Source organism: Ambystoma mexicanum, chromosome 10 (assembly GCF_040938575.1).
Source record: "Ambystoma mexicanum isolate Mex_15411 chromosome 10, UKY_AmexF1_1, whole genome shotgun sequence".
Taxonomy (NCBI): Eukaryota; Metazoa; Chordata; class Amphibia; order Caudata; family Ambystomatidae; genus Ambystoma; species Ambystoma mexicanum.
Window position 1 is genome coordinate 1,302,164,085 of NC_090932.1, and position 27,929 is coordinate 1,302,192,013.

Genomic DNA, 27,929 nt, shown 5'->3' on the forward strand with positions numbered 1-27,929 from the left:
CTCAACCCCTGAAGTGTGCCCAAAATAAACCTTTGAGTCTAGCAATTATTTTATAGAATTCTAGAAAGACAATTTACTATTCCTATTCCTTCTTATTTAGGGTCACTGTTACATTTGTGGAACCCCGTTTTTTAAGAGGCTTGAACAAGAAGGCCAGCCACTCCAGAAATAGAGCCACATGGTGCTGGCCGCAGCCCAGCAGCTTCTGGTTGTAAAGAACCCCCCCCCCCCTCCCAAAAAAAAAATTCTTTTTTAAGTTTATATTTTTAGGGGTAGCAGAGGAGACCACAGGGGTCGCAGTTATGAGCCCTGGTAATCCCCAAATGACATCCCTGCATACCAGTCACTAGACCTGTAAAACACTTTGATCATTCACCGTAAGTATGTCAAAGATGTTCTAGTCGCCACCAAAGAGCCTGCTGCCCAATACATAATTAGTTAACGTGGCCTGCGACCACAAGTTACAGATAGGCATAGTTGGGTGTGCCAGCATGTTATCTCCTATTGCCTGGCTAATCAATATAAACACTCTAATACAGTTGTTTGACACTCTTGTGATGCCAGTCTCTCTCTGAGAAATACACACTGAGAGGATGATGCCGAGTAGTGATGCTTATGTCAACCTACGCTGATCCCAGGCGAAATCCCTGGTAACTCTTGGTCTATCAACCATAGACATAATAGAGTCGCTATAGAAACCAAGAGACACGAAGATGAGTGGATTATAGAAAAGGAAAAAGGAGGAGTCATGTTGTGCAATACTAAGTGAATCTAACAACATGCAGATGTTAAATACTGCATTGTTCTGTCCACCCATGGCAGAAGGTAGAATATATAGTATAAATAGGACATTCCATTTGATTTACAGAAACAAATGTAGATTTAGCTCTTCATTCATGCATTGTGGAACCAAGGACTCGAGTCAGTTTACCCAAAAGGCTTCTCTGTGCTCTTCTCCTTTCAAGATCTCCTTGAAATTCCTTAGCACTCACTGCCTCTAGGATCTGGAATTTCATTTGTGCAACCATGTGTCCATGACGTGCCATGTTCTTGGTTCGTATACACTATGTATTTTCATTCCATCCGATCCTCGCTCTACTTTTGGTCTCACCCACATAGTACATGCCACAGGGGTGCTTGATACAGTAATGGACATTCTCAGTAGAGAAGGTGGCAAAGTCTCTCAATTGTATTAGTTCTCCAGTGCGTAAGGTGAAAAATGCAAGGACCCTTAGCCACACTATTACAGTTGCTGCAGTCCAAGAATGGGTACATTTCCCATTGATCTTAGTGAGCACTGGGGATCCTACACCTCGCACCACTAGCATGTCACTGAGATTCTCACTCCTTTGATAAGCAAAGACTGGTGGCTCGGGAAATAAATCCTTAGTTCTTTCATCATTTCTCAGGATGTCCCAATGTCTGTATGTTCTGTAATGAGAATGGAGACAAATACCAATGGTGGAGTAGCCTTTTCGGGTCTGGTTTGCAGAAGGTACGCTATAGGTTGGCTGGTGGTCTCGTCAATGGCTGCCTCAAGGTGATCCGGATACCCTCTGTCCCTTGATTTGTGTAGGATTTTGGCAAAGTGTCTTGCATTCATCTGGATCACGGTCACTAATGATCCTTTTAATCCTCAATACTTCACCATAAGTTATTCAACGTGTTCGGAGGGTGAAAACTCATCTGTTGAAGGATGTTCCTGTCAGTTTTTGTGTACAGTGTGCACATCAGGTGTGCCTATATCTGCTGTGAATCTCGTTGATGAACATAAGGAAGTTTTGCAGTGTTTTAAAGGTGCCGTGCCAGATGGTGAAAATGTCAATATATCTGACCCACTCAAGTAGTTGCACCAGACTGAATGGTGTAATATGTGCATTGTCTCGAACCTATGCATAAAGTAGTTTGCATATGCAGGGGCCATAGTAGCTCCCATCGAAGTGCCTGATTGAAGGTAGTGTTGTAGTCTATATTTGAAGTAAGAGTTCTAGGCAATGAATTCTAGAAGAATCATGATCAACTCCTTTGTTAGCGCCAATAGTGTCCGTCTGCAATAGCAGCCATTCGACTGCCTCTTGGCCAAGATCATGTGGGATGCTTGTGTAGAGACTGCTCTTTGAGATTGACCATTCCAAGTATCTGGAGAAAGTGTGTCGTGCCTTTGATGTGCGTGGGTGTGTTTTGGATAAGAGGTTGGAGGAAATGGTCGATGTAGGTCTCCAACGGTTGAAGAAGTCCACCTGTAGCTGCTACTATGGGTCTCCCTGGAGGATCTAGATCTTTCGTCCATCTTGGGAAGCAAGTACAATGTCGGGGGTGTGGGAGTGAAGCAGTGGATAAAAATGTTTTAGTCTGGTCAGCCATCTACTCCAGCTCTTCCGTTTTGTTGAGTATGCAGTCTATGTTGTTTTTGATCTTAAATGTGGGAGGATTATCAACTGGTGCATACACATTGAGGTCCTGCAACTGTCTCATTCATTCTTTATGGTAATCAGTGGTGTTTAATAAAACGAATCCCCCGCCTTTATCTGCCAGGCATATTGTGATATCAGGGTCAGTATACAGAACACTTGGTTGCTACATTTTTGCGTGACAGAGGTTTGTGCTGAGGTGTTTATAGCCGTCTCCATCAGCCTTTGGACTGCACGTCAAACATTGCTGAATGTCAAAGTTAAGTTGACCAAATTCTGTTCCGCGCCATATTCCTCCATTCCATCTGTGATACCTTTGAATGAACCACAAAACATTTGTTAACACAATCGACCGTACTCAAAGAGGTCTCATTCTGTTGGATCCAGCAGAGTTCTCCTTTATTCAAGGCTGATTTGCAAATGTTCATCTGGTTTCATTTTGATGAAATATTGTTTTGAAAGCTGTAATCCCACTTTCAAAAAGGCGACAGTTAGCACTATCCCGGATTGTGTTTAATGAGCAGCAAAATAGTGTTATCTGCCATATACTATGTGCCCATCATATAGGGGAATTTTACGGTGCTATAGACAGTCAGAACCGTAGTGAACGCACAGCTCATTGGCTCAAACTTCATAATCCACCGTTTTTGGAAGATATCAACCAGATACATTTGTCGTCAATTGGCAAGTTTGAGAACCCAGATTAAGGCAATGGTGCCTTAAAAAGAAATTCCTGAAACTTTCTGAAGACACTCAAATACCATGGAAATGTATTTTCCAGATGTTCTTCCCTGCTCCGTAGAGAGCTGATCTATCACCTTGTGTGCGAACACTGCTGCCACGATTTCTTAATATGGACTGTATTTACCATATACTCCTCAGTGGCCAGCATTGAAAAGGTTAATGATCTCCAGACACTCTCCAAGGTGGTTCGTCATTGCTTTGTTCTAAACATACATTTTCGGCATTCTCCAACACACACATTTTTACATAAAACAAAGGAGTAGCAATCAAATTTCTTGGTGCCTTACAGTTCCAAGAAGTGATGGTGACGAGGATGGAAGAAATAAAATCAAGGGAGCAGTTGTTGTGGATCAGTTATAACAATAATCAGTTAACACAATAAAAGCTGAAACTTAACTTGGGCAAGGTTTAAAGTGGGGTATCCAGACCAACCAGGGGTGGAAAGAGCAGTGGTGATGGATGAGGGAGTGGGTGGAAGGGTTGACCGGGTTGGAGACACCCAGAATCTGTCAGGGTGGCAATGCTTCAAACGTGTGTAGAAATGAAGGGGATGGGACACCCAGAAACGGCTAGACAAGGAGGTAGGATCTGGGGAAGTAGGGACACTAAAAACCTGTGAAGGTGTATACTTCCAGAAACTGCATGATGGGTGGAGGATGGGAGGATGCCAAGGGTTGCACATTTCACACAAGCATCCCTACAATCCTGCATTCTGACAATCACTCATCCAAATACAAGTTCATTCATTACTTAATGGAGGTAACAAAATGGTCATATCACTTAATGTACTGCTTCCTGTACTGCTTACGCCACCAAACCGCCAATTATATTTTTGGAGACAATTGAACAAGTCCTTTCAAATGAGTCTCGACTATTCAGTCGCATTTGTTTGGGGTAGGTTGTCACTCTCTGAAAATAAATTATGTATTGTTGGGCTTCCCCTTTGGCCACAGACATAGCTGCACATAGCTGATTACCGTATGACAAGGTTCCTATTGGGTCCAATGGATTTGAAGAGTTTCAAGATCCCACATGTATCTCTGCTATGGTTTACAAGGATTTCTGTTTTCCCACTCAAAACCAATGTTCTACCTTAGTGCGGCAGAAAATATTTAAATAACGTAAACCACACAACATGGTTCAGCTACACTTTTCCCCGGTGGGGCCCACATCCAAGCTCTTTGCACACAACCCACAACCAAGACACTAGAATGAAACTGAGCTACCCGCAGGTAATTGCTGTGCTCCACCAAGATGACGCTCTTCCGAAACAAAGCCACCAAAAAATTGACAGTCCTCCACACCAACCAATATCTGGCTGGTTGGCACTTCAAGATCATTATCAGCATTAACATGCAAGTGTCATAAAATCCACCCCCCCTTTCCCCACCCCTCTGCCCCAAGATTCACATTCAGTCTCTACTTCCTGCCACAGCATCCATAAATTCATGGTACAGGGATGCGCCCACCTACCTTCCCACCATCCAGAATGACTCTTGCGCACGGTCAGGGGTCCAAGTGCCACGTTGTAAAGTGCCTTTCCATGTTCTGAACCCAAAAAGAGGGTGGTTAAAAGGTGTGGGATTGGAGAGGAAGAGAATTTTATTAAAATAAGGCAGTGTGCTTCAATGATGTACCAAACCCCCAAATAAATCTCAGAGCTGGTTCAAGTGCTGCCAACCGCACTCCACACTATAGAACAATACATTCTCTTACCTGCAGGGTGATTCTGAGCAGGACACGCAGTCTCACAGCACGTGCAGATGGAGTTCAGAGTTGAGTTCTCTAGTAGCCGCCACCTGTGCCAGAGAAAGAGGAAGGTTAGGAAGCAAAGCAATATTGATCATGTCAACCTGCCTTAACCCCAATCATGAGGAGGCAACCTCTGCACCATAAACTTTATATACCAAGTATATAGGGCATATTCACATAAAACAATCCTGCTGGAATCCATAGTACTATGTTTTTACTGTGATGGTTCACTGTACTACATGTTTACTGCCATTTGTTATCAATTGTGTATGACAATTCCAAAGGGAACATTAGATCCAGAAAACCATCAAGCCAAACAGGGTACTGAACTACTAAACTGAGGTTGAAGTGTGGAAAAGAATAATTTATTGGGCACTGAAGGTCCTGTATTCTCTCCAGAGGAGAGCAAACACCTTCAAGAGAATTTCATTGATATCCAAAGAAGATTGGATGCAAGTGGAACGACTGAACTTCATCACCAAGAACCCCAAGCAGAACAATAGGTCTATCAAGAATTCTACCTCCGAAGCTGCTTCCAAGGGGTTTGCATATCCCGGCCAATTGTTCAAGCAGGTGTATGCCTGAATATCTTTGAAAGATGTTCCCATATGGATCAGCATTGCAAAGCCCTCATGTTGAACAGAGGCCAAAGGGAAGGACTCTGTACTCAATGGTCTGCTACTTGAGGAGAATTGGAAGAAGGAGTGGTGAAAAAACTAAGTGTGATTGCGAAGATATGCAAGCCTTTAGCCCACCGCACATATCAAACCCCCTTGAAGGAGAAGTGAATGGAGCGATCAACTTCTCTCATCGAAGAAAGGTTGAAATCCAAGCGGTCTAGACTATGATGCAGGCCTGCCTTTTTCACTGTAAAAATCCTTGAACACCAGAACCTCTTGGTTAGAGGTTGGACAGCTCAATTTGAAATTCTTCCGAGCCCATGTGAAACAGGTGTGGGTGGAACGGGAGGAATGGGTATTCGAAAACCCTTCCCCCAGACTGTATACAGTAGTCGTTGGTAATAAGGGACCCCTTCAGTCGGATGGTACACCTCCCCTGGTGCAATAGGTGTAGTTTTGTAATTGTTTGGACTTGTGGTCTAAAACAGTGTAGGATAAAAAGCCCTTATGGGCTGAACAGGCCCAATTCTCATCAGGTGTTTTCATGGCTTTCAATAAGGGAAGAGGGGGAGAGACTGGCAGAGGTGTAGCGCAGAGGTTTGGTAAACCAGACTATAAAACGTCAAGAAGAATCTGGTCGATTTTGACAGAGCGTCACACGCCCAGAGGCTTCAACGTGTACAAAGGACCAAGACAAATGAACGCACATAAGAAATAAAAAGAGGAGGCGAGGGAAGGTTCATGGCCGGAGTGAGATGCGCATTGTAGGAGGGACTAGTCTACTCCTTTGTCAAAAAGGTGAGTCTTTAATGCTTTTTTTAAAATAATTGTGAGACAAGGAAAAGGTCTTTGGGCCAAAGGAAGTTCATTCCATGATCGAGGGGCCCAGCAGTCAAAGTTTGCACGTATTTGTGGAGTTTGCATCATGGAAGGGCTAGAAGAGGAGCATTATTGGATCACAGGACTCTTGGCTGGTGCCTTCAGAAGCCGAACCGCTAGATATTTGGGCGCAGATCCATTGAGGGATTCATGATTTTCATCTCACTTCAGAGATATGATGAAACCTGCCCAAGCCATGTACTGCCCGAACAGCTCTATTTTGAGAGATTTGTAATTTGTTGGTTAGGGGCGAACATGCTAGCCAAGAGACATTACAATAGTTCAACTTGAGTTGGCCAGTACGAAAGCAATCACAGCTCGATTCCCCTCAGAAAGTTATATACACATTTTCCTGTTTAGAGAGTTCAGATAAACGCATGAAGATCGTAGATGTGTGCTTGTCAAAAGTGATCTGGGAATCAAAGAATACACCCAAGGTTTGAACGTGGGAGACTAGGAATTGAGCAGCCAGCAATGCAAAATAGTTGTATGAGGAGTCCCAACAACTTTAACATTGGTCATAAGCCTAAAATCAGCATCTTGGTCTTGTCATTAAGTGCCAATGAGTTTATCACCATCCAGGATTGAATTGAGGCAAAGATTTCAATCACCATCTGGGTATCTGGAAGTTCCATCAAGACCTGGGTGTTGTCCACATAGTGGACACCCATACTGTCCAATAGGTCGAATCTAAAAAGGGTCTGGTGTAAAGATTAACCATGGTAGTGGAGCGACCTGCTCCCTGTGTTACACCACAGGTCTGATGGACAGGAGATGCTTGAAAGCCTTCTACAGCAAACCTGGTCACACGGGAGGCCAAAAAAACATTCATCCAGGAGAGAGCCCTTTTGGAAAAGTGCCCAAACTCAATCGGCTTTTTGATGAGGAGGGAGTAGTCTATGTGTGACCTTGCCCACCATCAATTATACCAGATATTTTGGAATTTAAATTGAAGAGGGTTGTCTCAGTCTGGTGCCTGGCCCGGGAATCCGAATGGCAGACGCCCAGCAGATCATGTGTTTCTAGAAACTCCTGCAGCTGCATATAAGCAATTTGGTCCCGGATCTCAAGGAAGGGGGACATTGGTCATTGGCCTATAATTGATGGCAGGTGTACTGAGAGACCCCCGGCCGGCCCATAGAGTCAGGGTTTTGCTCTGCAGTACTTTAAGACGAGATAGCTGCACCAGCTCTGAAATCTCTCCACTGGCTCCCAGTGGATGCAAGGATTAAATTCAAAACCCTCTGCATTGTCCACAAGGCTTTCTGGGGCCTGGGTCCAAAATACCTTTAGCTATCCCTCCGCAAATACCTCCCCTCTCGAGCTCTTCGCTCCTCTACCTCCAACTCAGGGTCAGTCGTTTTTCAAAGAAACAAGCTGGGGGTAGATTTCTGTCTTCGGCTGGGGCCTCCCTCTGGAACAGCCTCCCTGCCACTCTAAAACTTGAGGAGAACCATCTCCGGTTCCGGAAGCACCTCAAGACCTTCCTCTTTTCTTCTGCCTTCGCTCCCCCTCTCCCCTGCTGATCTGTTCTCTCTTGGCACCGTGCACCTGGCCACCCTCTGTCCTTCGGGCCCAGGTACCTGCTCACCCTGCCACCCTCCGGCACTGGGGTCTGCATCTGTACCCATACAGCCCCCCCCTTTTTCTTCCTGCACTTATCAGACCTACCCTGTCTGCTGCCTTAAACCTAGCACTTGCAAATGGCTGGCTGCATTCCCACTGTTTGTTGCCTTTATTATGTATTTATTGTTATTTATCTGTTTCTCCTCTGCTTTGCACTTTCCACTTCTCCACCCTTCCATGCACTTTTCCCCTCCCCTCTCTCCCATGCACTTGCGCGTTCTCAATGTCACTGGGCCTAGTAAGATCGCGGTTTTGTTCTCCCCTGTTCCCCTCCCTTGCCTTGTCGCGCTCTGAAACACTTGTGTACGAGTGCGATAGAAATAAAATATCAATCAATCAAAACCTTGAGATGGATGGTGGTGCAGGTTTTCTTACTCCAACACCAATCAATAAGGACAACAAAATTGGTTTGGCAAAGGGGAGTCTGTTTAAAAAAACGGGGAGTCATGGATATCAGCAGTGTTGCGATTGTCCTTCTCGCTTCAACTCCCTCGAACTTTATATTCAAAAGGCATCATAATCTGACGTGTAACACTCAAAGTTAACATGCAATTCTATTGGTTGGGAAAAGGTAACTAATATAGGAGCTATATCGGTATATGGTAACGGAGTGAGGGGATTGGGTAAACACCGTCAGGTGGGCATCTAAGCTCTTCCTTCAAAAAGGACTACTGTAGACGTCACTAAAAGTACGACGTCTCATTGGTTCTACTAACTATAGGACCCTAGATTATTTGGTCCATTGTGATTGGGTTGGCATCAACCCCATGCATAAATCTCCACTTTGCTTAGCAGCACGCAGAACGGTCAACAGGTGCAGGGTGTCCCTCAATTCACCCTGCCTTTCTTCAATCAATCATCACTTTATGGGCTATGTGTCAATTAGTTCACTGTGGTTGGCCTCAAAACTGCATCTTCTTGTCTCGAAAAAGTTCTGATATCTCTGTCTGGGTGGATGCAAAGCGTAGGAGGGAACCAGTGCCTCTTCTAACTCGGGTGGTCATGTGCTGCCACACCATGGATTTTCCTTGTTTCTCTCAATGTGTACATTTGAGTCTTCTTTGGCTCGCCACCTTCCTACACCTTCTTATCTCGATTCTTCAGAGGCAGGATATTCTGTTCTTAGCTTCAATTAAAGTAGCTACTGTTCTTAGCTTCTATTGTTATGACTTTGGCTTCCCCGGCACAAGCTGCCTCCGTCGAGTTTCGATTCAGCCTTTTCCCTCGAGTTACTAAAATATGAAACTTCTTCCGTTTGGCCTATAATAACCTCGGTTGGTTCTGCTTTTCATGCAAAGTGTATTCGCACTGGTGTAGCATGCTTCATTTTGAGGTAGATTGTGTACAATGGCACTTGCCGCTCTATTCTATAGCAAGCCACACTGTTTTCTTTAGCTTTCTTGCAGTTACAAGCATATGTACAGGCGTTAGCTGGTTGAATATCTTCATCCTGCTTTCAGTTGAAGCTCCCTTGTGTTTCAATAATGTTTTCTTCTTTTAGTATCACGATATCTTTATTCATGGCGTTTTGTCTTTGTGTCATCCTTGGGTTGTCATATCTTCTATGTGTGCATTAGTCCAGACCCTTGTGACGTCACCATTCGTCTTCCATTAAGGACTTTTTGGTTTCTTCCTGTACAGTACTTAAACAATCTTCATTTTGTTTCATTTGCTGCTAGGGATTTCTTAATGGGTACCTTACTGCCCATGGTTGTCTGGTTATTGGTACTACTTCAATTAGGTGGTGTTGTTCTAATAGGTACTGGGCAGAGCCCTACTGCAGCTCTCTACTGGTTTATCTGCTCATCAAACGTCATATTTTGGTGTGAATGTTCCTGGTACTTCAAAATGGGCGACTGGAGTGCAGGCTATATTTGGGACCGCCTCTACAGCAGGGTCTAGCTCATCTTTTAAAAGCTGGGTAATCCAGGCCTCCTTCAGTGTGGCTGGGACATGGTATTCCAAAAAGGAAGCATTAATTATCTTGGTGATCCATGGTATAAGGGAGGCAGACTCCCTGATCACAGAGGCTAGGCAGAAGTCACCCATGGAAGAAGTGAGTTTCATGCCAGCTACAATAGTCTGGACCGGTCTTATGTTGGCTAATGCCCAATGCTTCGAGGGCATGGGTAGGGGATGGCATCAGAATATTGATCATTTTCAGCCCATAGGTTGAAGTCGCCCATTAGTAAACAAAATGTCCTGAGGGTTTCAATATTTAATTGCAACAGGCCAAAAGTTTCTCCTCAAAGTGGGGCATTTTACATGGAGGTCTATATAGGACCAAGAGACTAATGGCCTGTGACAGTCTAGACTAAGTTTGACAATCAGGGCCTCACAGATATCTAGAGCCGAGACCTTGGAGGTATGCATGTTAATCTATTTTTGTTTAAAAATAGTGCAACTCCACCCCCTCAACCCCTTTAGTACCAACCCCAAGTTGGTTATAACCCTCTGGGGTAGCAAGGGTGAAAGCATGAGCGGCCGCCTCATGAAGCCAGGTTTCACTTACTGCAAGACAGTCTAAATTAATGTCAGTAATATAATCATAAAGTTCACAAGAGAGTCAGTGTTTAATAATGCAACCTTGAAGGTGGATAGCTTTGGATCCTTAGATGTAGCATTGTGGAGCGGGCCGGGGGGGGGGGGGGAAATCGGGCCTTGGGTGGCTTTTCTGTTTCTAGAGAGGGCATTGAGGCAAGCAAGGAGGAGAACTTGGGCCACAGGACATTTATGACAATGGTTCAATTTAAAATGAAAGAAAATGCTTCACTGACCCTACTTCAAAAAGGGAGTTCCCTTCCCAACAGAACTAAACAATGGTGCTCATCTATAGTCCCCAAAAAATAGTTGGTCCAAACCCATCCATTAAACTGGCCTTACCACTTAATACATAAAAGGAAAATGAGTGCCCTGCACTCTTGGTTCTTCACAAAGGTAGACCTGGTTGTCCCAGGAATCCTTTCTGGATCCAATGATGAGAAGTGAATGGAGTTCATCAAACAGTTCCCTATAGCCTATAACATTTTCCCCAAAGTTCAAATAAAAAGTCTCCAGTTCCTGGAAAAACAAAAATGACCCAATTTCTTTAGGTGGAGGGATATTTCCCTGATCCCTTTACACCAACCTGGTCTATCTCGCTGCACTTTGACTAACTGTCTGGTGCTTCTGTGCTCCCTTGATATCCAGGGGTGGACTGGGAACCAAAAGAAGCCCTGGAGATAAGTGGCCCCATATTGCACATTTTCAGCAAACCCAACCCTTTTCCTATGAGAACATTTGGAAATATGTCCCCACACAAAAGAGGCACAGGATGGAGAGGCCTACTGGAAATCGCCAGAGTTTCCTATATGGTCCAGCCCACCCCTGGTGGGATCTGCTTTTCACTCTGCTCATCATGCCCCTGTGGCTCCTCTGGGGTCCCCTGACCCAATGTCCCACTTAGTTCTTTAGGGTTCCTATGAATTCTGTTTCTGGCTGCCTTAGTTGTGTTGGGTCCCGATGACCGGCATTGAGGTTTATGCTGCTTGGGTTTCTCAGGCTCCCATAACCCTTCTCCTGGTCTCGTGCTTGCTCTGCTCTCAGGTCCTTGTGACCCTTGGATTGGGCTAAGGTAGTTCTTCCCTCTTCCCCGCTCACTCGCTCTCTTCTCCCTCTGACCTGGGCAACCCACTTACCTGCTGCATTGCAGTGGTTCATCCAGAGAGGTTCCGTCTCATAAGCGATGGCAGCGTTCTCCACAGTTTGACGCTCTTGCACACTGGATGCTAGAAGCCTTCACGTTGTGCTGGTATTGGCTCACCATCTCTCCCACGCTCCCTATTTTTGACTCTTGATCTGAGTAGAGAACCCAGTCCCCCTTCATCCCTGGACTCAATGTTCAGACTCCGGGCCCACCACCTGTACATAGTCACGCAGCCTCTACTTCTGATGCCACAGGCTTCCTTGTCTGGCGGACGCAACCCTCTTCTTAGGCATCTGCATCCTTCTGCATTACAGCGGTCTGCGTAGCTCCACCCCTTGCTGACGTTTTTATGTCAGAATCTCAACTTGCCGTTAGGTTTCTCCACCTCCTCCAGTCAAGGGTTGTTGGCCCTTTATTCCTGGTCTGGTATTCAGAAGGGGCGTGTTCACCACAGGCTGTCAAGCATGTGGAAAGTTCAGCATTACCTTGAGCCAAACACAGATGTTTGGTCAGCATTGCTTACCACCATGTAGGCAGATAATTAGTCACTCCTGCTTTCACAAACCACCAGGGAGGGTTTTGTTGAGCCGGCTCATCTCCCTAGATTCAAAGGGGGAGCCTCCCCCCTCGGAGAAAAGGGATGAATGCCCCAGATTTGTCACAGCATAGCAGACCTAGACCAGGTGTATCCAGTGTGTACCCAAACAGATGCTTGCCTACAATGCCCATGCTCTTACTACTGCCTATGGGAATTGAATGCCAAACATATGGAGGGTGATTGGTTGGCTACTTCTGAACTAGAGCATGAAGACACTTGGCCTCAGAGAATAGCCATGGTCATCTTCGAATAGTGGACTTGCAGGTCAGACCAGATAGATCTTGTAGAGGGTGATGTTTAGCATCCACACGCTTTCTCGCAGACTGAGCCAAGTGAGGCTCCTGGCTTATTTTGGCTGCTTCAGCTGGAACATCTTTGAAGACTCATGTCTGTTTTGCCAGGTCCCCAGCTGGAAAAAGGTCACACTGTTGTATGATATTTTGGTATTCAATGCAATCGAATTTGCACCCTTTATCTCCTTTTCCTTCACCCAAACAATACTGGATGCCACAATCCATATTCAGTTTTATTTATTGTGCATTTGTAAGGTACTTTTACATCTATTGTGTTTCAAAGCACCCACAGGTAGTGGGGAGGGAACGAAAGGCAAATATAACAATGAAGAGAAAGACGGTCCTACTAGGCCTTGCGAGCATTCAGAATGTGCAAGTGCAGAGAGAGGGAATGGACGAGTGAGGGTGGTAAGAGCTAGGAGTTCCACTGAGAAGTACTAGGGAGTAAGTTGCAAGCAGCTGTTAAGTGCCGGGCAGAGATCACTTGGCGAGAGTGGTCAACTGGCAATAATAAATGCAGGCCTGTGACAGTACAGGAAAGTGGGTGCCCCAAAGGCAAGTGCTGGGAGTGGGTGGAGAGTGAAAGTGATTTGAGGGGGTGGGGGGAGGCCAGGATCCATGAGGCATCTGGTCGCCAATCTCAGCGACTGAGGTTTAGGGAGGGAGAGGAGGTGGTGTGGGGGGCAAAGGAGGAGGTGAAAAGGAAAGTCTTGAAGAGCTTCCAGAATTTGAGGAGATCTGGCTTAAGACTGAGAGGAAGGGGTAAGCTGTCCCAGAGGAGGGAGCCAGCCGAGGAAAGATCAGCCACCAGCTTGCTGTTTAAAGAAGCGCTTGACACGCAGAGAGTTGGCGCTGGAGGAGCATAAAGATCTGGAGGGAGATTTGGTGAGAGCTGTAGGGATATATTCATGCATGACACATTTGTGCAAACAACACGTGTGCAGAGTAAAAAAGCGTTAAACGGTGTTTCATAGTTTAGTATATAAATGCAGCCATTTCAAAATAGGTGCGAGGCACAGCTTTTTAGCAACAGGCCAGCAAGCATCAATTGTTGGAAAAGCATTTTTTTAAAGGATTTAGTAAAACGTTTTTCTTTTTAGCAACAAGTGAGATTCATTCCATTTTAGTGTTTGTCCTTGGAGAGGAGAAATATGCACCAACAGGAACTAGATGGAACAATGAAGGCTTCAGCGTGAAATTGTTACAACAGGCGAGGAGATAGTGCAGGACATCCTTGTAATTTGATTGGTAAATGAAGGGGTGCAAGAGCTGATGACAAGAGAGGGCTAACCTAAGAGAGAGAGGGAGAGTTTTTTTTTTTTTAAATCAGCGGATCTGGGGAAAGTAGGCAAAGCTGGCTGGGACTTTAGTGTGAACGGTGTTTCCAGAGGCAGATGCTGTCGGTCTCCCTGTGTCTGTGCAGTGGAGTAACTTTGCTGAAAATGTTGGGGGGGGGGGGGGGACATTACAACTGAAAGAAAGGGGCGGTGTGGAGTGGGCGGACATTGGCAGTGAGGAATAAGACTAAACTACTACACGACAAGAGACCATTTCCGACGCGCTTTGTTATAACTTTCATAAGACTGATGGGTATGAAGTGGCCCACAGTTGCAAATGTCTATTCCTTCCTTTTGTGACACTGACTAGTACCCAAAGGGGATTTTTTTGATCAAATGTGATGCAAATTGTGCATTTTAACACTGCTCAAAACTATTAGCCGCATAGTGAAGTAACTCATCAAACTGGCCCACGGGCCAAAAAAGTGCCCACTTTGAACCAAAAACGCAAAATGCTTATTTGGGTCAGCCATGGGCCTATTGCCTCATACGCCAGCCAAGCCTGGACCTGGAGGTTGCTTTGAGGACACAAACACACAGTGGCACTGCAAGTAATACAGTATGCCATGGAGGTTGATAGGCCATTCCTTAAACAATGACATTTTAATCTGAAACTGCATCAGCAGAAAATTGTGTTTCGTGTTTGACACTTGTTAGGATTGCCAAAATGGGACTGAAAGTCTGATCTATGCTGTGGAAGACTGGTTTCTAGAACACTGACTCATTTATTCTGGCAGTGTTGGTGCCTGCCGGGGCCTGGGGGATGAGATTGCATAGATTTGGTTCTGGGGGCTCAAAACTACATGTCTCCCTCTTGTAACACTCATGCACCAGTCTGACTCTTCAACAAGCTCAGTTTGTCACAAAAGTTCTGTTTGTGACAAAAACACTGCTTTTCTGGCTTTGGAAGTCCAGACAGCATCCTTCATGGGGACCAGTTACATGCAAAGCATGAAAAAGTGGAAGTGGAATATGGTGGCAATCATTTGCCCAATGAGGAGATTAAGGGGGATTTTTTGGACCTATACAGTTGACGGACTTGGTTCGCTCTCCACACAGGGTCTGCATCCTTCCCCCAAGGCCTTGGCCTGTATTGAATGTCAGCCGCACAACTCATTCCCTGTCCTGCCACCGCTCACTTGATAGGATTCCAAACCCATTCCTGTTTTTCTTTCTCTTCTCTCTTTTTCACTCTTCTATTCCTCTGCTCCCTTCGCCTCATATCCCCCTTTCTTTTTAGGCAGTGACGTTGGGTATTTCAGGGTTTGCTATTGAAAATTACATTTGCATTCTTTTGCTGTTGTGTGGGGTGAAGACTCTTGTGGATACAGTGTTTTGCTCCAGGGCCTGTTGAACACTCTTTTGATACTACTGTTATTTATTATAGAGGGTATTTATTCTAATCATACCATGGCAGGTTATTGCTCGATACAATAAAATGTTTCATTTTTGAAGGAAGGAATAATATTTTGTTCAGCTAAATATTGGCACCTTACAATGAAATTGCCACTTTGTTTTGTCATATTAAATAGATTTGTATTCTATGATGAATTAGACTTGTTATTATTTTCAATACAGATCACCATCTATACACAGATCCCCAACCGGATATACTCATCCCAAAGTAAACGTTTATGTGCTTCCCTGTACCTTATCTGTGGACTGCTTTCCTCACAAAATATGTTTGTTTTGACCATTGAACTTCTCATAGAAAAAGATGACAGAGGAACCCAACACCTATTCCTGGTGAACCTGTGGTAGGACTGCAAGCAGCAGTCAGCTTCTTGGAAGAAGACTGGACACAATACGTCTAACCACTAAAACTGTAATAATTCAGCATTTTCAGTTTTGGGTGCCAATGGAGGGCATGCTATTGGATTGCGTACGAATACGCTTTATGTCCTGATGCATACCAATGCTAAGAGCACAGAGCTTTATGGCCCATTTAATGTTTGGCTAAATCAGAAATCCACCACGGTGAACATTCTACAGATGTGAAACTAACTCACTAATTGCATGAATGAAAACCACCTACTTCCCAAGCAAGTCATAAAAGCTACACAGAGAGAATCCACCAATGTCATTATTGGAATTGTTGCACTCTTCAGACTATTTAAACCCTTAGCACTTTGTCACATCTCTAACACCTTTAAAATAGTAGGAGCCTTCTGTTTGAAACAATCAGAATGCAGGGAAGTCTCGAATGAATTCCCAGTAATTGCTGCCGAAATAAAGGCATCTTTCCTTTCACACCGTATGGGGTAGTTCTATCCTACTGTAACAGCAAGCATGCCAAAGTGGTGTGAGTGAGAGCCAGAACATTGTAATATTTGTAATAATATACAAAGACCTTCCAATGTCAATCCATCAACGTTGTGAAAAAACACGCTGAGAGCGACAGAGGGTGAGGGATAGAGCGAAAGCGAGCCACACACGAGGGAGAAGGGAGACGGGTACAGAAGGCACCTGCACCTTAGAAATATGGGACAGTGGCACATTAGAAACTCTACACTACAGAAACCAGCCCAGCCTGCCGCGTCGCTGCTTGCGCACACCCACAACAATCAGAAAACTCATCTCAGCCCACAATGTAGCCCCCAGACCCAGCGGCCCTCCTGCCAAAAGATGGGGGGACAAAAAGGCATACCACAAAAGTTGGGGGGACAAAACCCCCGTCCCCTCTATAATTACGCCCATGTGTGTGTGGGCATGTGTGTGTGGGCTCCATAGATGCAGTGTGAAGACAGCTTGGCAGGCCAGGCAGAAAAGGCTGTGCCGGGCTGCTGACATTGAAGTAGAAGAAATTCCGGTAGCTGCGCGAGGAGGTTTCCATTGATAATGCTCCGATGGCAAGAGCTTTAAACTTCTGGGTGAGTGAAGTTAAGTGAGGAGTACGTGGGATGGCTGACATGTAATTAGATTAGCTTAGCGTGCTGAAGTTACAAGATTTGTACCTTTCTATTTGTAATTGTTTAAGAGAAAAGAAAGCTTTTCGGTTGCCATGTACTTGTTTTCTCTTCTGTGTTTTTCTCCTAGAAGACTAAATTGTGTTCGCTGCTGGTAAGCAAATGTGCAAGTGTAATATTTTGGATTGTGTATAACAGACCAACGACATTACAAAAACAAAGCTGGTGCAAAATGTTTGCTTTGTTTATTTTATATTTCCCATGATTACTGTGTGAGGGAACAAGTCACTGGGTAACCACAGTGTCATACCACTGTGGTAAAGAATATTTTTACCACATTACTAGGGGCAAGGTTGTAACAAGAGTGGGTGTGTATGTGTGTATATATATAAATATATATATATATATGCGTAAGATAGAAGGGTGTGTGTTTGAATGCGCTTTTCTCTGCACACGGAAGAGAAAGCGGTGTCATCTAAGACACATAGGTTATTGGATGTAAATAAATCAGTAACACAAGTCAAATGCAATAAGTGGCATTTTAAATAAACTCCTTGAGTTCCCTAAAGGTGTAGGTCCACAGAGTGCCTACAGTCAACCAAAGGAGGGCCAGAATTGTAATGAGGGAAAGTTTGTTCTATGATGGGTCAATCGTATAAAAGTCATGCTCACCACTATACCAAAAAAATAAGTTAATTCTAAAAATACCACCAAAAATAAGATACCACTAAAATTACTGCTAATATAAGAACACTATTTTATCACCAAAATAGGGTAATCCTGAACTATCTCCAATGGTAAAACCAGTTTATCGCCAAATTACTATGGTAACAAAATACCATCAAATCCAGAAAATGCTCCAAAAAGACAAAAACCCTTACAAAAATAGAGAATACCACAGCTCTAGAGACATTGAGCTTCTGGGGGACAAGTGAGGAAAGGAAGGATTCCTTTGAGGAGGTGGAGTTAAGTGTGCCTTCTTGGCAAGGTCCTGGATGTGAGGGAGGAAAGAAAGGAGTGTAAGCGTACTCCAGGTTTTCTGGGTTCAGATGAAGGGGAAGAGCTCAGAGGGAGGCCAGAGTGAAGGGAAGAAAGAGGGAGCAGGAGTCCCAATGGGAAGGATCTCTGTTTTGCTGGCATTGAGGAAGAGATCATTGGAGACACCAGGATTGGATGGCAGATCGAAAAAGTAAGGAGAGGATCAGAGGGAAGTTTGAAGAAGAGTTGTGCATCATCTGCATAACACTGGAAGGAAGGGGAGAAAGTGGAAATTAGGTGTGCAAGCGGAGCAAGGTAGATGTTAAATAGCAACGGAGAAAGGTTGTAGCCCTGGGGAATGAATGCCACAGGTGGTGATCTCTGTGGGAGAGATGAAAGAGCCCAGGACAACCTGGGAGAAGCGGTCTGTGAGGCAGTCAGCCAGTCCAGCGCCCGCTCCGAGATACCTAGGGTATCGTGGAGCCATTTTACGAGGAGGATGGAGTGGTTGACCATATCAAATGGAGGAGCGATCAAGTAGAATGAGAATAGCTGGAGAGTTAAGAGTCGAGCGAAGCTAGCAGTTCTTCAGGAGAGTAGTTTCTGTGCCTCTGGATGCTGCGGTTCCAGATTGATGGTCGTTTAGGCAACCAACAAGCTCAATATGTTGGGTAAATTGGGGAAAGACCAGCTTCTCCAAGAGTTTCACCAAGGAAGGGGTTGATAGAGATGGGGTGGTAGTTAGCCGGACACGAGGTGATGGTGGAATGTTTCTTCAGGCGGGGGCGCACAAGAGTGCTTGAGGGAAGAGGAGAAAGACCCAATAGCAAGAGAGAAATCAGCAAGTGCAGGGCCAAGGGAGCAGATATAGTCCGTAATTTTTTGGCTAAACAGGGGGAGACCTGTTTGGAGGCGACCTTCATAGAGCAGAATAGTGACCTCATCGGATGTGATGGGCGAGGAGAGAAAGGCAGAGGGGGCATGGGAGGAGAGGGGCAGGGGGAAGGAAGAGTGCTCAGGATGTCCTGAGTTTTTGCAGTTAAATGAGTGGCCAATGCATTGCATAGGGCCCAAGAGGGAAGAGGCGAGGTGGAGACAGCAGAAGGGTTGGTTAGTTCCTTGCAGATTTGAAAAAGAGTTCAGCCGTGTTTTTGGATCCACCAGAGATGTGGGCCCTTTTCTTGGAACAAATGGAAAGTCGGTATTGTATTTGGAGATGGCGACAGGCCAGTTTGTCAGAGGGTGAGCCCGAGGTCTGCTACTTCCATTCCGCAGCTCTGAACTTGCAGCCCTGAAAAGCTAGCGCAGAGTCGTATCCGGTGTTACGTTTGGTGGCATATTTCAGGCAGATCCTCATGACTGGGGCAAGAATGTCAAGAGTGTTAGTGACGGTAAGATGGAGGTTGCTGAGAGCACAGTTGGAGGTAGAGTCTGCGGTGGGGAAGAGTGGATGATTAAGGTGGATGCCAAGGAAGCAGCTGACCGGGTTGGTGGTGCGGGGGGGGGGGGGTGCAGTCACTTGGCAGAGAGAACAGAACCCAGGTGAAAAGGGGGCATGGTCTGACCAAGAGTGAGTGGTGAATGGGGCGGAGAGCAACAGATTAGTGTGGATCAAGACATCGAGAGAGTGTCCAGCTGAGTGGTTAAGACCAGAGGGGAGAATGGAGGGGGAGAGCGAGGTGCAGAAGTCATGGAAGAGAGCAGAGGCCATGAATAATGAGTCATGGTGGATGTTGAAGTCACTGAGGAGAAGGAATTTAGAGGTGGATATGAAGAGGAGGAGAAATCCACCCATTCTGAGAGGAACAGTGATCGAGCCAGGGGTCCAGTGCCTATTGATGGTGGCAATGGTCAGGGAGAAAGTGGAAGAGATGACCAGCTTGCAGACCAAGCTCTCCAAGGAGGAGTAATGCTGGGTGGGAATAAGGGAAGAAGGGACCCACTCAGGGAAGACCAGGGCAACCCCACCGCCAGAACGTTATTGCGGGTCTTGGAGATGATTTTGTAGCCATCAGGGAGAAGAGCGTGAAAAGCAGGGACTGAGCTGGCATTGAACCACGTCTCGGTAAGAGCAAAGATATCAAGGTCAAGGTCTTAAAGGAGGAGGCAGATGTCGGCAGAGTGTTTGATAGCAGAGCAAGCATTAAGCATGGCTAGATGCAGCAGGTCAATGCCTTTGAAGGTTTTCTGATGGGGGTACAGGGGTGTAGTACACCAGTCGCAGGAGGGGGGACAGTAAGAGGAAGAAGGAGTAGCAGGTGTAGGAAGGAAGTTGATGAGGGACAGAAAGCGCTGTTTGAAGAGGAGACTGGGTTAAGGACCCTGACCCACGATAGTGCCATTGCGATAGACATTAAAGATATATCTGGATGATAAGCCTGCAAAGAGTACTTCCCATTTAGTGCCACCATTAATGGGTGAAGATGTGCGAGGAGAGAGTAGAGATAAAATGGAGTCCAAAGGACTTGAGAGGGGACAGAAAAGAGGCTATCGGGGACAATCTGTCTGGAGGTTTCGCACACGTAGGTTGTCAGCAATAGTTAGACCTTGGTTAGTGGTCAGGATGTCTTTTTTAAACATTTTCCTTCCAGACTTAATGCGAGAGGGAGGATAGGCGATAGTATGGCAGTTAGAATAGATGGGGGAAATGGCGAGTACCCTAAAAGGTGGTGGAGAGATGAGGATAGAAGATAGGGAGAGTGCACAGCACAAAAACTCACCAAGCAGCCTAGTAGCCAGACACGACAAAACAGATGCAATAGAAGTACCAAGAATGGGGGTGTAGAGTTGTTCAAACGCACCAGGATTCGAATTTCTGAAAAGCACAGAGATGCAATGGCAGAGGAAGATACATTGAGTTACACTTGCAGTTACAAGAATCTGGGGTGTGCAGGGTAACTATTTGATAAGGTTTCAGAAATACCAGACATAGAAAGGTTATTTTTAGTGAGCTACATTAAGGCTAAATGTAAAAATCGGAACAGTGTTTATTTTTGGAAAATTAAATATACAAGTCTAGCTTTTGCATGTTTTGTGAATAAATGCAGCCTCAAACAATATTAACAGTCAGAGTACATAGATCAAACTACAAAACTTATATCTGCCAGAAAAAAGAATTAGCGCAGAGGAACAATTATTTATGAATTTAAGATTTTAAGTTGAAGAAAAGAAATTGCTAAACTAAAGGACATAAAAAGTTAGAAGTACAGATTAGGAAAAGATGAATGTCTGGATTTTCAGTGAATCCATGTGATCACTGGGCCACCCATAATGTCGACGATTAAATTTTGCGACTTCCATTATGGCGTGGAGCAGTGATCACAATCATATAGTTCACTGTGCCCTGCAACCCAATACTCGCCTCCCCCTTTCGACTTTTACGGCAGCACACAGTGAAGTGTGCCACCATCTCTCTTCCGACCCTGCAGCGTCAGTTCCTCCCACTTGCGTGGGTCGATACTAATGCTGCAGGGTACTTTATTTTTTTTTGCTTCTTATCCCACCCCCACAACCACCGACTCCCGTTAGTGCACCAAAGAGGAGCAGAGGACACCCCTGCAACCCCAGCTCTGCGTGGGCTCAGTAATGGGAGTCGGGATTGTGTGTGCAGCGAAAGTCACAGTAACTGCGGAGGCACAGTACTGGAGGCAACTTTTTTATATGTTTCCTTTTCAGTGAGTGAGCCAAGTGAAGCAGAAGTCGGTACTAGTTGAGATCAGGGCAGAAATGGAATCAACAAAAATGCAACTTTTTAGGGAGGTTAGGACAGCAAAAAAGGCCATTCAAATCAGGTCATGTATTGAAATACACAGATATCACATGGTTTGTCATTCGTACAACACAAAGGAAACTGTTCATAGAAGCAGACTTAGAATTGTAGAGATAGAAATATTCATCTTAAATTGTAATATTTGGTTTGAGTTTTAACATGGTAAACATATCTGACTTTTGATCCAGCTCCACATTGGCTCAGGATCTGTCACCAGATATATTAGCATTTGAAAAAACGGGTTAACTGAAATATCGCTATAAGATTTCAAATAATTATCCGAGCACCTTCATGGCATTGAAAGAAAGGAAAAATGCGGAATAGCTAATCAAGGAAGCGGATAAGAGGGATTATACAATTTTGCATGGATAAATATGAAGATTGTTTTCGATTTGCTCAATAGTGGCATTATGTTGATTTTAGGAACAAGCTAATACCAAATATTGGGTCAACGATTGAGTAAACACGATGCAGTCTTGAGAAAGGGGTTAGTTCAGAACAAGAATACAGTTTTTACTCACTAGTCTTAGCCCTTAAGGCCCATTAAAGCAAATATATTCATGGAAGATTTTGTAGAACATTAAAAAGAGTGAACAACCACTCAAGATCTAAATCAAACTATGGCATTGATATATTGAGATCATTGATGTTTCAATCATTTCAAACTCAAAAGGATATAAACCTAAAGGACACAAGGATATCAAATCTAAAATTTAGAATTACTTGATGGGTATATTTGTATTTACAAATGTACCCTCATATGAAAGATTGGAGACTGACAAATCCAGTATTAAGATCAGAGACAGTATTCAATTTTCGCAATGTCTAAGAATCAGAATCTAAGAAACTTTTCACGCAAGGAAGACCATTTTCTCTGAGCTGGTATACTCAAAACCAGATAAACAGGATAGATAATCTTGAGCTTTTTATTACATCATTCACATAATAAACGAGCATGATATTAGGTTAGCGTAGCTCAGTTACGGATAAAAACACAATATGCCAGAGGACAGCAAATGTATGTGACTGCCTTTTCCAGGGTTTGATCACAAATTAGAAAAGCAGTACTGGGAACTTGTGGAAGACACTGCCTAATCAATAGACACTGCTCTTTACCCTTAAAAAGGAAATAAATCCATGTCAACACTTCCCTCTGAGAAAAACATGGTATAAAAGCTTTACAGCCTTCTGAGATTCACGTCGTATGGGTGGAGACTTTCCATGTATATGTTGGCATGGTTTACCCATTGATGATAATGATGTGTTATTTATATAGCGCCTTAATCCAAAGCGCTTTACAGAGCACATATTTACATACAACACTAACCATGAAGACCCAACTGATTGGAGTGTAAAGAAATATTAAATGGGAGTTAAATGCTTTGACCAATTTCCAAGCCAAAATGCATCGTCCAACTAAATGTACATGGGATAGGATTAATTTGTAAAACTACACGCCCTGTACACATTCAAATTGGGACACAGTGCTCTAAAACCATTTTTTTCAGATTAAGAAAAGATTTTGATTTAAGAAGGCTCATTCTGTATGCTATTAGGCACAGTGAATATGGTAGGATAGTTTGTTTATGACACGCTTAATACCTAGAGGTTTCTAAGCGCGGACCCAGGGATCGAACCTGTGGTGCTCTGGGTCGTCTTGCTTTCAAGGCGAGCTCGCTGCCCCTGAGCTATCCTCCCAAGGACGGTGGCTCTATTGCACAATGGCTTATCACAAGGAAGCAGGAATTAATTCTGAAGTTCGAGTTAATGAAGTAACATGTGGAGTGAAGGCAATTGCCATGTATGAGCTATATAATTCACCTTGGTCCTTGCCATGAGATATTTACCTTCAGTTAGCATTTTTAAGTACAGATCTGTACAATTTGTGTGTTTATGGTAACTTTCAGAATTCTGAATAGAACAAGCAGCATATGTTGAGAGCTTTGTCCTACAATGGTAATAATACTAAATGAGGCCATTAGTATTATCTGAAAAACTTTACGTAGAATTTGCCACTCCTTGCATATGCGTAATGTCCTTCCGGCTATTCAGAGGTTCTTGGTATACGGAAAACCAATCCTGGTTGTCAACATATATGTCCGAACAAGATCTTTGCCACATAAAGCATGCAGATTATGTAAACAAGAAATCATTATGTTACACATTTCATTGGTTTACCACAACAATGTATCAAGGGTAGGCAGTAAAGATCTGGCATTTGTTAACTTTGCAATCAATCTTTTTCTGACATTTCGGTATGATTAGATGCCAAACTCAGCTGCACAAAATATACAGATGATCAAAAATTATACTTAAGGCAATCTTAAAGACAACTAAAATACTGCAATTTGGAACATTGCCATACATCAGGAAAAAGCATCATTTGACCTAGCCCCAATGTGCTCAGGAGTTAAAAGCGAGGGACGATGTATACCCTTTCGTGAAAGTGAAGTGCATGGTGCGATCCATTCAATGTCTTTGGTTCTACATTTTTGAATTATACCTGCACAACGATTTTTTCTAAAAAAATTGACAAGCTGCTTTTATCGTTCCGACAAGTGCATGGAAACTACATGCACAACAGACAATATGGATAATAGCAGCAAAATGTGTATTAGCCAACCATTGGTCCCAGAAATTGCCATTGCAATATGCATTAACAAAAATCATCCCATCACCGACACGAATGGTGGCACACCGTTGTTTTTGGGGACAGGTGGCAGCCACTGAAGAAGTGTACTGCCAGGGCTGTTAAATGATGCATGTTATGGAAACCCGTCTTTCGCACCCTCCCACCTTTCTAAATGAGTTGATGGAATTCCTCTGTCGTTTGAGGTGTCAGATTTCCTGTAAAAGTATAACATGTGGTTTAATATAGAATGCCAGGAAGGCATGGCAACAGTAAGACACACACAAGTGACCACAGTTCAAGCATGTTTATGAACTTCAAAAAGGGTATGATAAACGACTATCTAAACCTAAACCTACAGAAGGGAGCAAGCTACGACCATCAAAAAATAATACAGTCCTAGTGGCGTCTTGTCAAAATAAAAGGGCCTAGGCTAAAAAAACCTTTTGCCAATCCTCATCTATAAATACAAATAGTGTGGGGAATAATGTTATGAAAAAGAAAGTGTTCAAAAATGCTAGGTCAGGTTTTCAGGTCGTTGGCCTCCCTTACCCATGTTTTCAGCACAGGATAAGGCGGTTCACTTGAGCGTAGCACAGTCTCTTGCTTCTTTACCACGAGGGTGCAGTTCAAACATCAAACATCTCCTTGCTTATCAAAGTCACTTCTCTGAAAGGGCCTGATGCAACCAAATAAAAAGTTATTTTCCTCTTCAGATTTTCACAAGTATTCACATCGGGTGAGTCATTCTCCAACCCCGATTCCGCTTAGCCAGGCTCAGATCCCTTTTGCATAAAGTTCTGCACAGGCTTCCCTCTGCCAGGCTCGAGCAAGTCTTTTACCTTTCACTTTATCACACAATGTTCGTTGTTAAGATTTCATGTATGTGCAATTTTCCCTCCATTTATGGACCCCCAAACATTTTGCTTTTCTTTGGCTATCCTAACCTGACTTTTTCAAGTGGAGACCAGCCTTCCGCTGAACTCCCCTGGGCTTTTGCTCACTTGTTATGGTGAAGCAGACACCGTCAGTACTGGGAAACTATGTTTTCCTTAATCTTTGACTATGCTGCTGTGTCTTGGTAACTTTTTAACAGTGCACAATTTACCTTCCAGTACTGTGCTCTGGGGTCCCTTTTTGTTTTATGGCCCTAGAGACCCGCAAAGGATTTTTTGGGTGATTGTACGAGTGTGCCTTGGATGAATTGGTGGCAGCAGTCACTTTTCATAGTGTTTTACTTTTTTTTAACCAAGTTAAACAGGGTTTACCGCATTTGGCTCAAGACTGTTGCCAGGACCAAAAATGGCCGAGCCAAAAAGTCTTGTTCTGTCCCATGGCCATTTTGTCCCTTGCCTTCACCCAAGTCAAGTAACCCGGGTTTTCCTTATTCGAGCATGCAGCCTCCCGCAAAAAACAGATCTCTTTCGCTGGCTTCTGCCTGTGACGTATGCGTGCCCAGGAAGAGGGCTCAGACTGTCTGGTCCCAATCCACATTGGAAGTCTCTATTTTGGCACAAAGCTAATCTTGGATAAGAGAAGGGGCTCTGCAGCCATTCCATGTCAATCACCTGTGTTATCACTGAGCTACAGAAGGAGCCAAGTCTCCTACACGAAGAAAGGCTTGTGAAACCTCCAGAGACGCTTTGTAAGGTTTTGGCACCATTTTTCCCTTTGCTGTCCTGTCGGACCCCTGCTTTCTTCTTTGATCAAGAAGGCCTGCCAAGGCGTTTTGCCCCTTTGAAGTAGTGGGAACCAGGGGTGTTGCTAGGTCTGGAATAGACCCGGGGCTACTCGAATGTCAGGACTGTTAGGACTCCGGGCTAGCTAGCCTTTTGGTTGTGGCTGGGGCTACAACCAAAAGACTTGGGGCTATAGCCCCCCCACAAACCCCACCCAGCAAAGCCTCTGGTGGGAACTACTCTTGGTGCCCCCTACTTACCCACCGAATGAGCCCCTTCAGAAGGGTTCCTGGGCCATCCAGTGAACTGTCCAGCTCTACCCCAGGGTAATCCGCAGCTCTGCCACCATCTGAAGTGCAGACCCAAGACATTGCTTGCTTGTGCGCTGTGCATTCTCCCGCCATATTTCACAGGCCTAGCTCCTCTGGGTCCTGAATTAGGAGAGTGCGTAAAGCTGCCCGCATCCATGATTCCCGTGTCATTACCCGGTGGTGACAGTCGCTACAGTTCCCCTGCGGATTAGCTCTCCTGTGCTCTGAAGTCAACTGCAGCAGACACTTCTTCAGAACTCCTTCGGAAGCTGAGAAAAGGCAACTGTCCAGTCACGGACGATCGTTCTCCAGCGCAGCCGCTGAGAGCCGGAGTGCTGCAAAACTTCAGGACTCAAACCTACTAGCGACCTCGACTAAACTGGCAAAGGTGGGTCTGGACAGTGCTGAGGGTTGGCGAGTACTTCCATCACTTACCAGTGCCCCCCTGGCACAACCAATCACTTTTACGCACGAGTATCCCTGAAAGGTATTCAAACTTGGCTTGGTCAGCCTGCGATCCCTAGCTATTCACCCCTTTAACACTGCTTTCCCTTCAAGGGCAGAGCCTACTTGAATAGTGGTAACCAAGTCTTTATTGCCTAAAGCCCCTTCCCGACTTGCAACAGCCCCTACAAAAAGACCATCTTTTAGTTCATCTGGGCTTTTGCGCACAACTGTACTGTTGAACATAAGGCTTCCCACTTCTTAGGGTTGAACTCCAAATTTAGGGAGCAAACTCTGAAGAATTACCCAATGCCATTTGTGTACTAAACTAAACCCTCTTTACAGGTTGTGGTTGTAGCTAAATTGCACTAGGAAATGGAATGCATATGTACTGTATAGTTTAAGGATTTGTGAGATAACCGTTTTCTCGTTGCCAAAGTTACTTGTGTCTATTTGGTCCGCACACAAATGTATAGATATTTTTCACATACACTTGCCTAAGAGTAATTTGTGGTTCATTGCTGTGTGTGCTCATTGTGGGCTTCCGATCGATCATTATCACCCCTCCTGAGACTTAGTCTTGACCGCCTACCAAGCTACCTAGATTGGTCTAGCTTGTCCAGAAGGTGCCCATGTTTCACAGAACCGAGGTTGGTCTACTAAACATCTGCCCATCAGGTCAGAGTTTAGAAATCCATCTTAAAATTCGTAGGTTATACTTTTTTGTGTGACCCACGGTTTGACCCGGATCCCCCTCAGCTGGGCTCAGATCCCACAATTAGTCTCCCTCAGCCAGGCTCAGACCAATGTACATTTCACATCAAGTATCAAAGACTTTCAAATGTGTAAAGGGTTTGGCTTGACCCGTTGCAGGACCACACATTTTTGGTGTGTTTGACCGAATTGTTTTTGATCACTGCAAACTGACTGCAATTTATCGGCTCGGGCCCAATTTAAAACGCACATTAATTTCTTTTTTTTGTCCCCTGCCTCCAATATTAAGTAAGCAGGGGACACACTCGCACCCCCAAAATTGCAAAATATCAAACATGGTGAGCGGGGGGACACCCCTATAAACCCCGCTCTCCAGGGTTGGTATTTTGCAATATACACAACCAAATTGCCCCGAAGGCCAAATCACCCATGCAAAATTTGATCAAATTGGTCATTAGGTCAATTGATTTAGGTCAAATAGGCCAATACCGACTTCACAATTTTCTTTCTTTCAATGATCACACCCTTTCGGTAGCATACCTAACAGACTTTAG

General features: G+C 44.5%; 1 protein-coding gene across 1 annotated transcript in view; it reads right to left on the reverse strand.

Moving 5' to 3' along the window:
- The window catches only part of LOC138493322 (zona pellucida sperm-binding protein 3-like), a 164,027-nt gene that overhangs the window by 15,735 nt on the left and 120,363 nt on the right, over nt 1-27,929 (reverse strand). Inside the window, exons 6-7 of the mRNA XM_069620398.1 lie at nt 4,872-4,954; nt 4,629-4,703 (exon numbers count right to left, since the gene is read on the reverse strand). Coding sequence (XP_069476499.1) covers nt 4,629-4,703; nt 4,872-4,954 — 158 coding nt within the window. The remainder of the gene's footprint in view (nt 1-4,628; nt 4,704-4,871; nt 4,955-27,929) is intronic.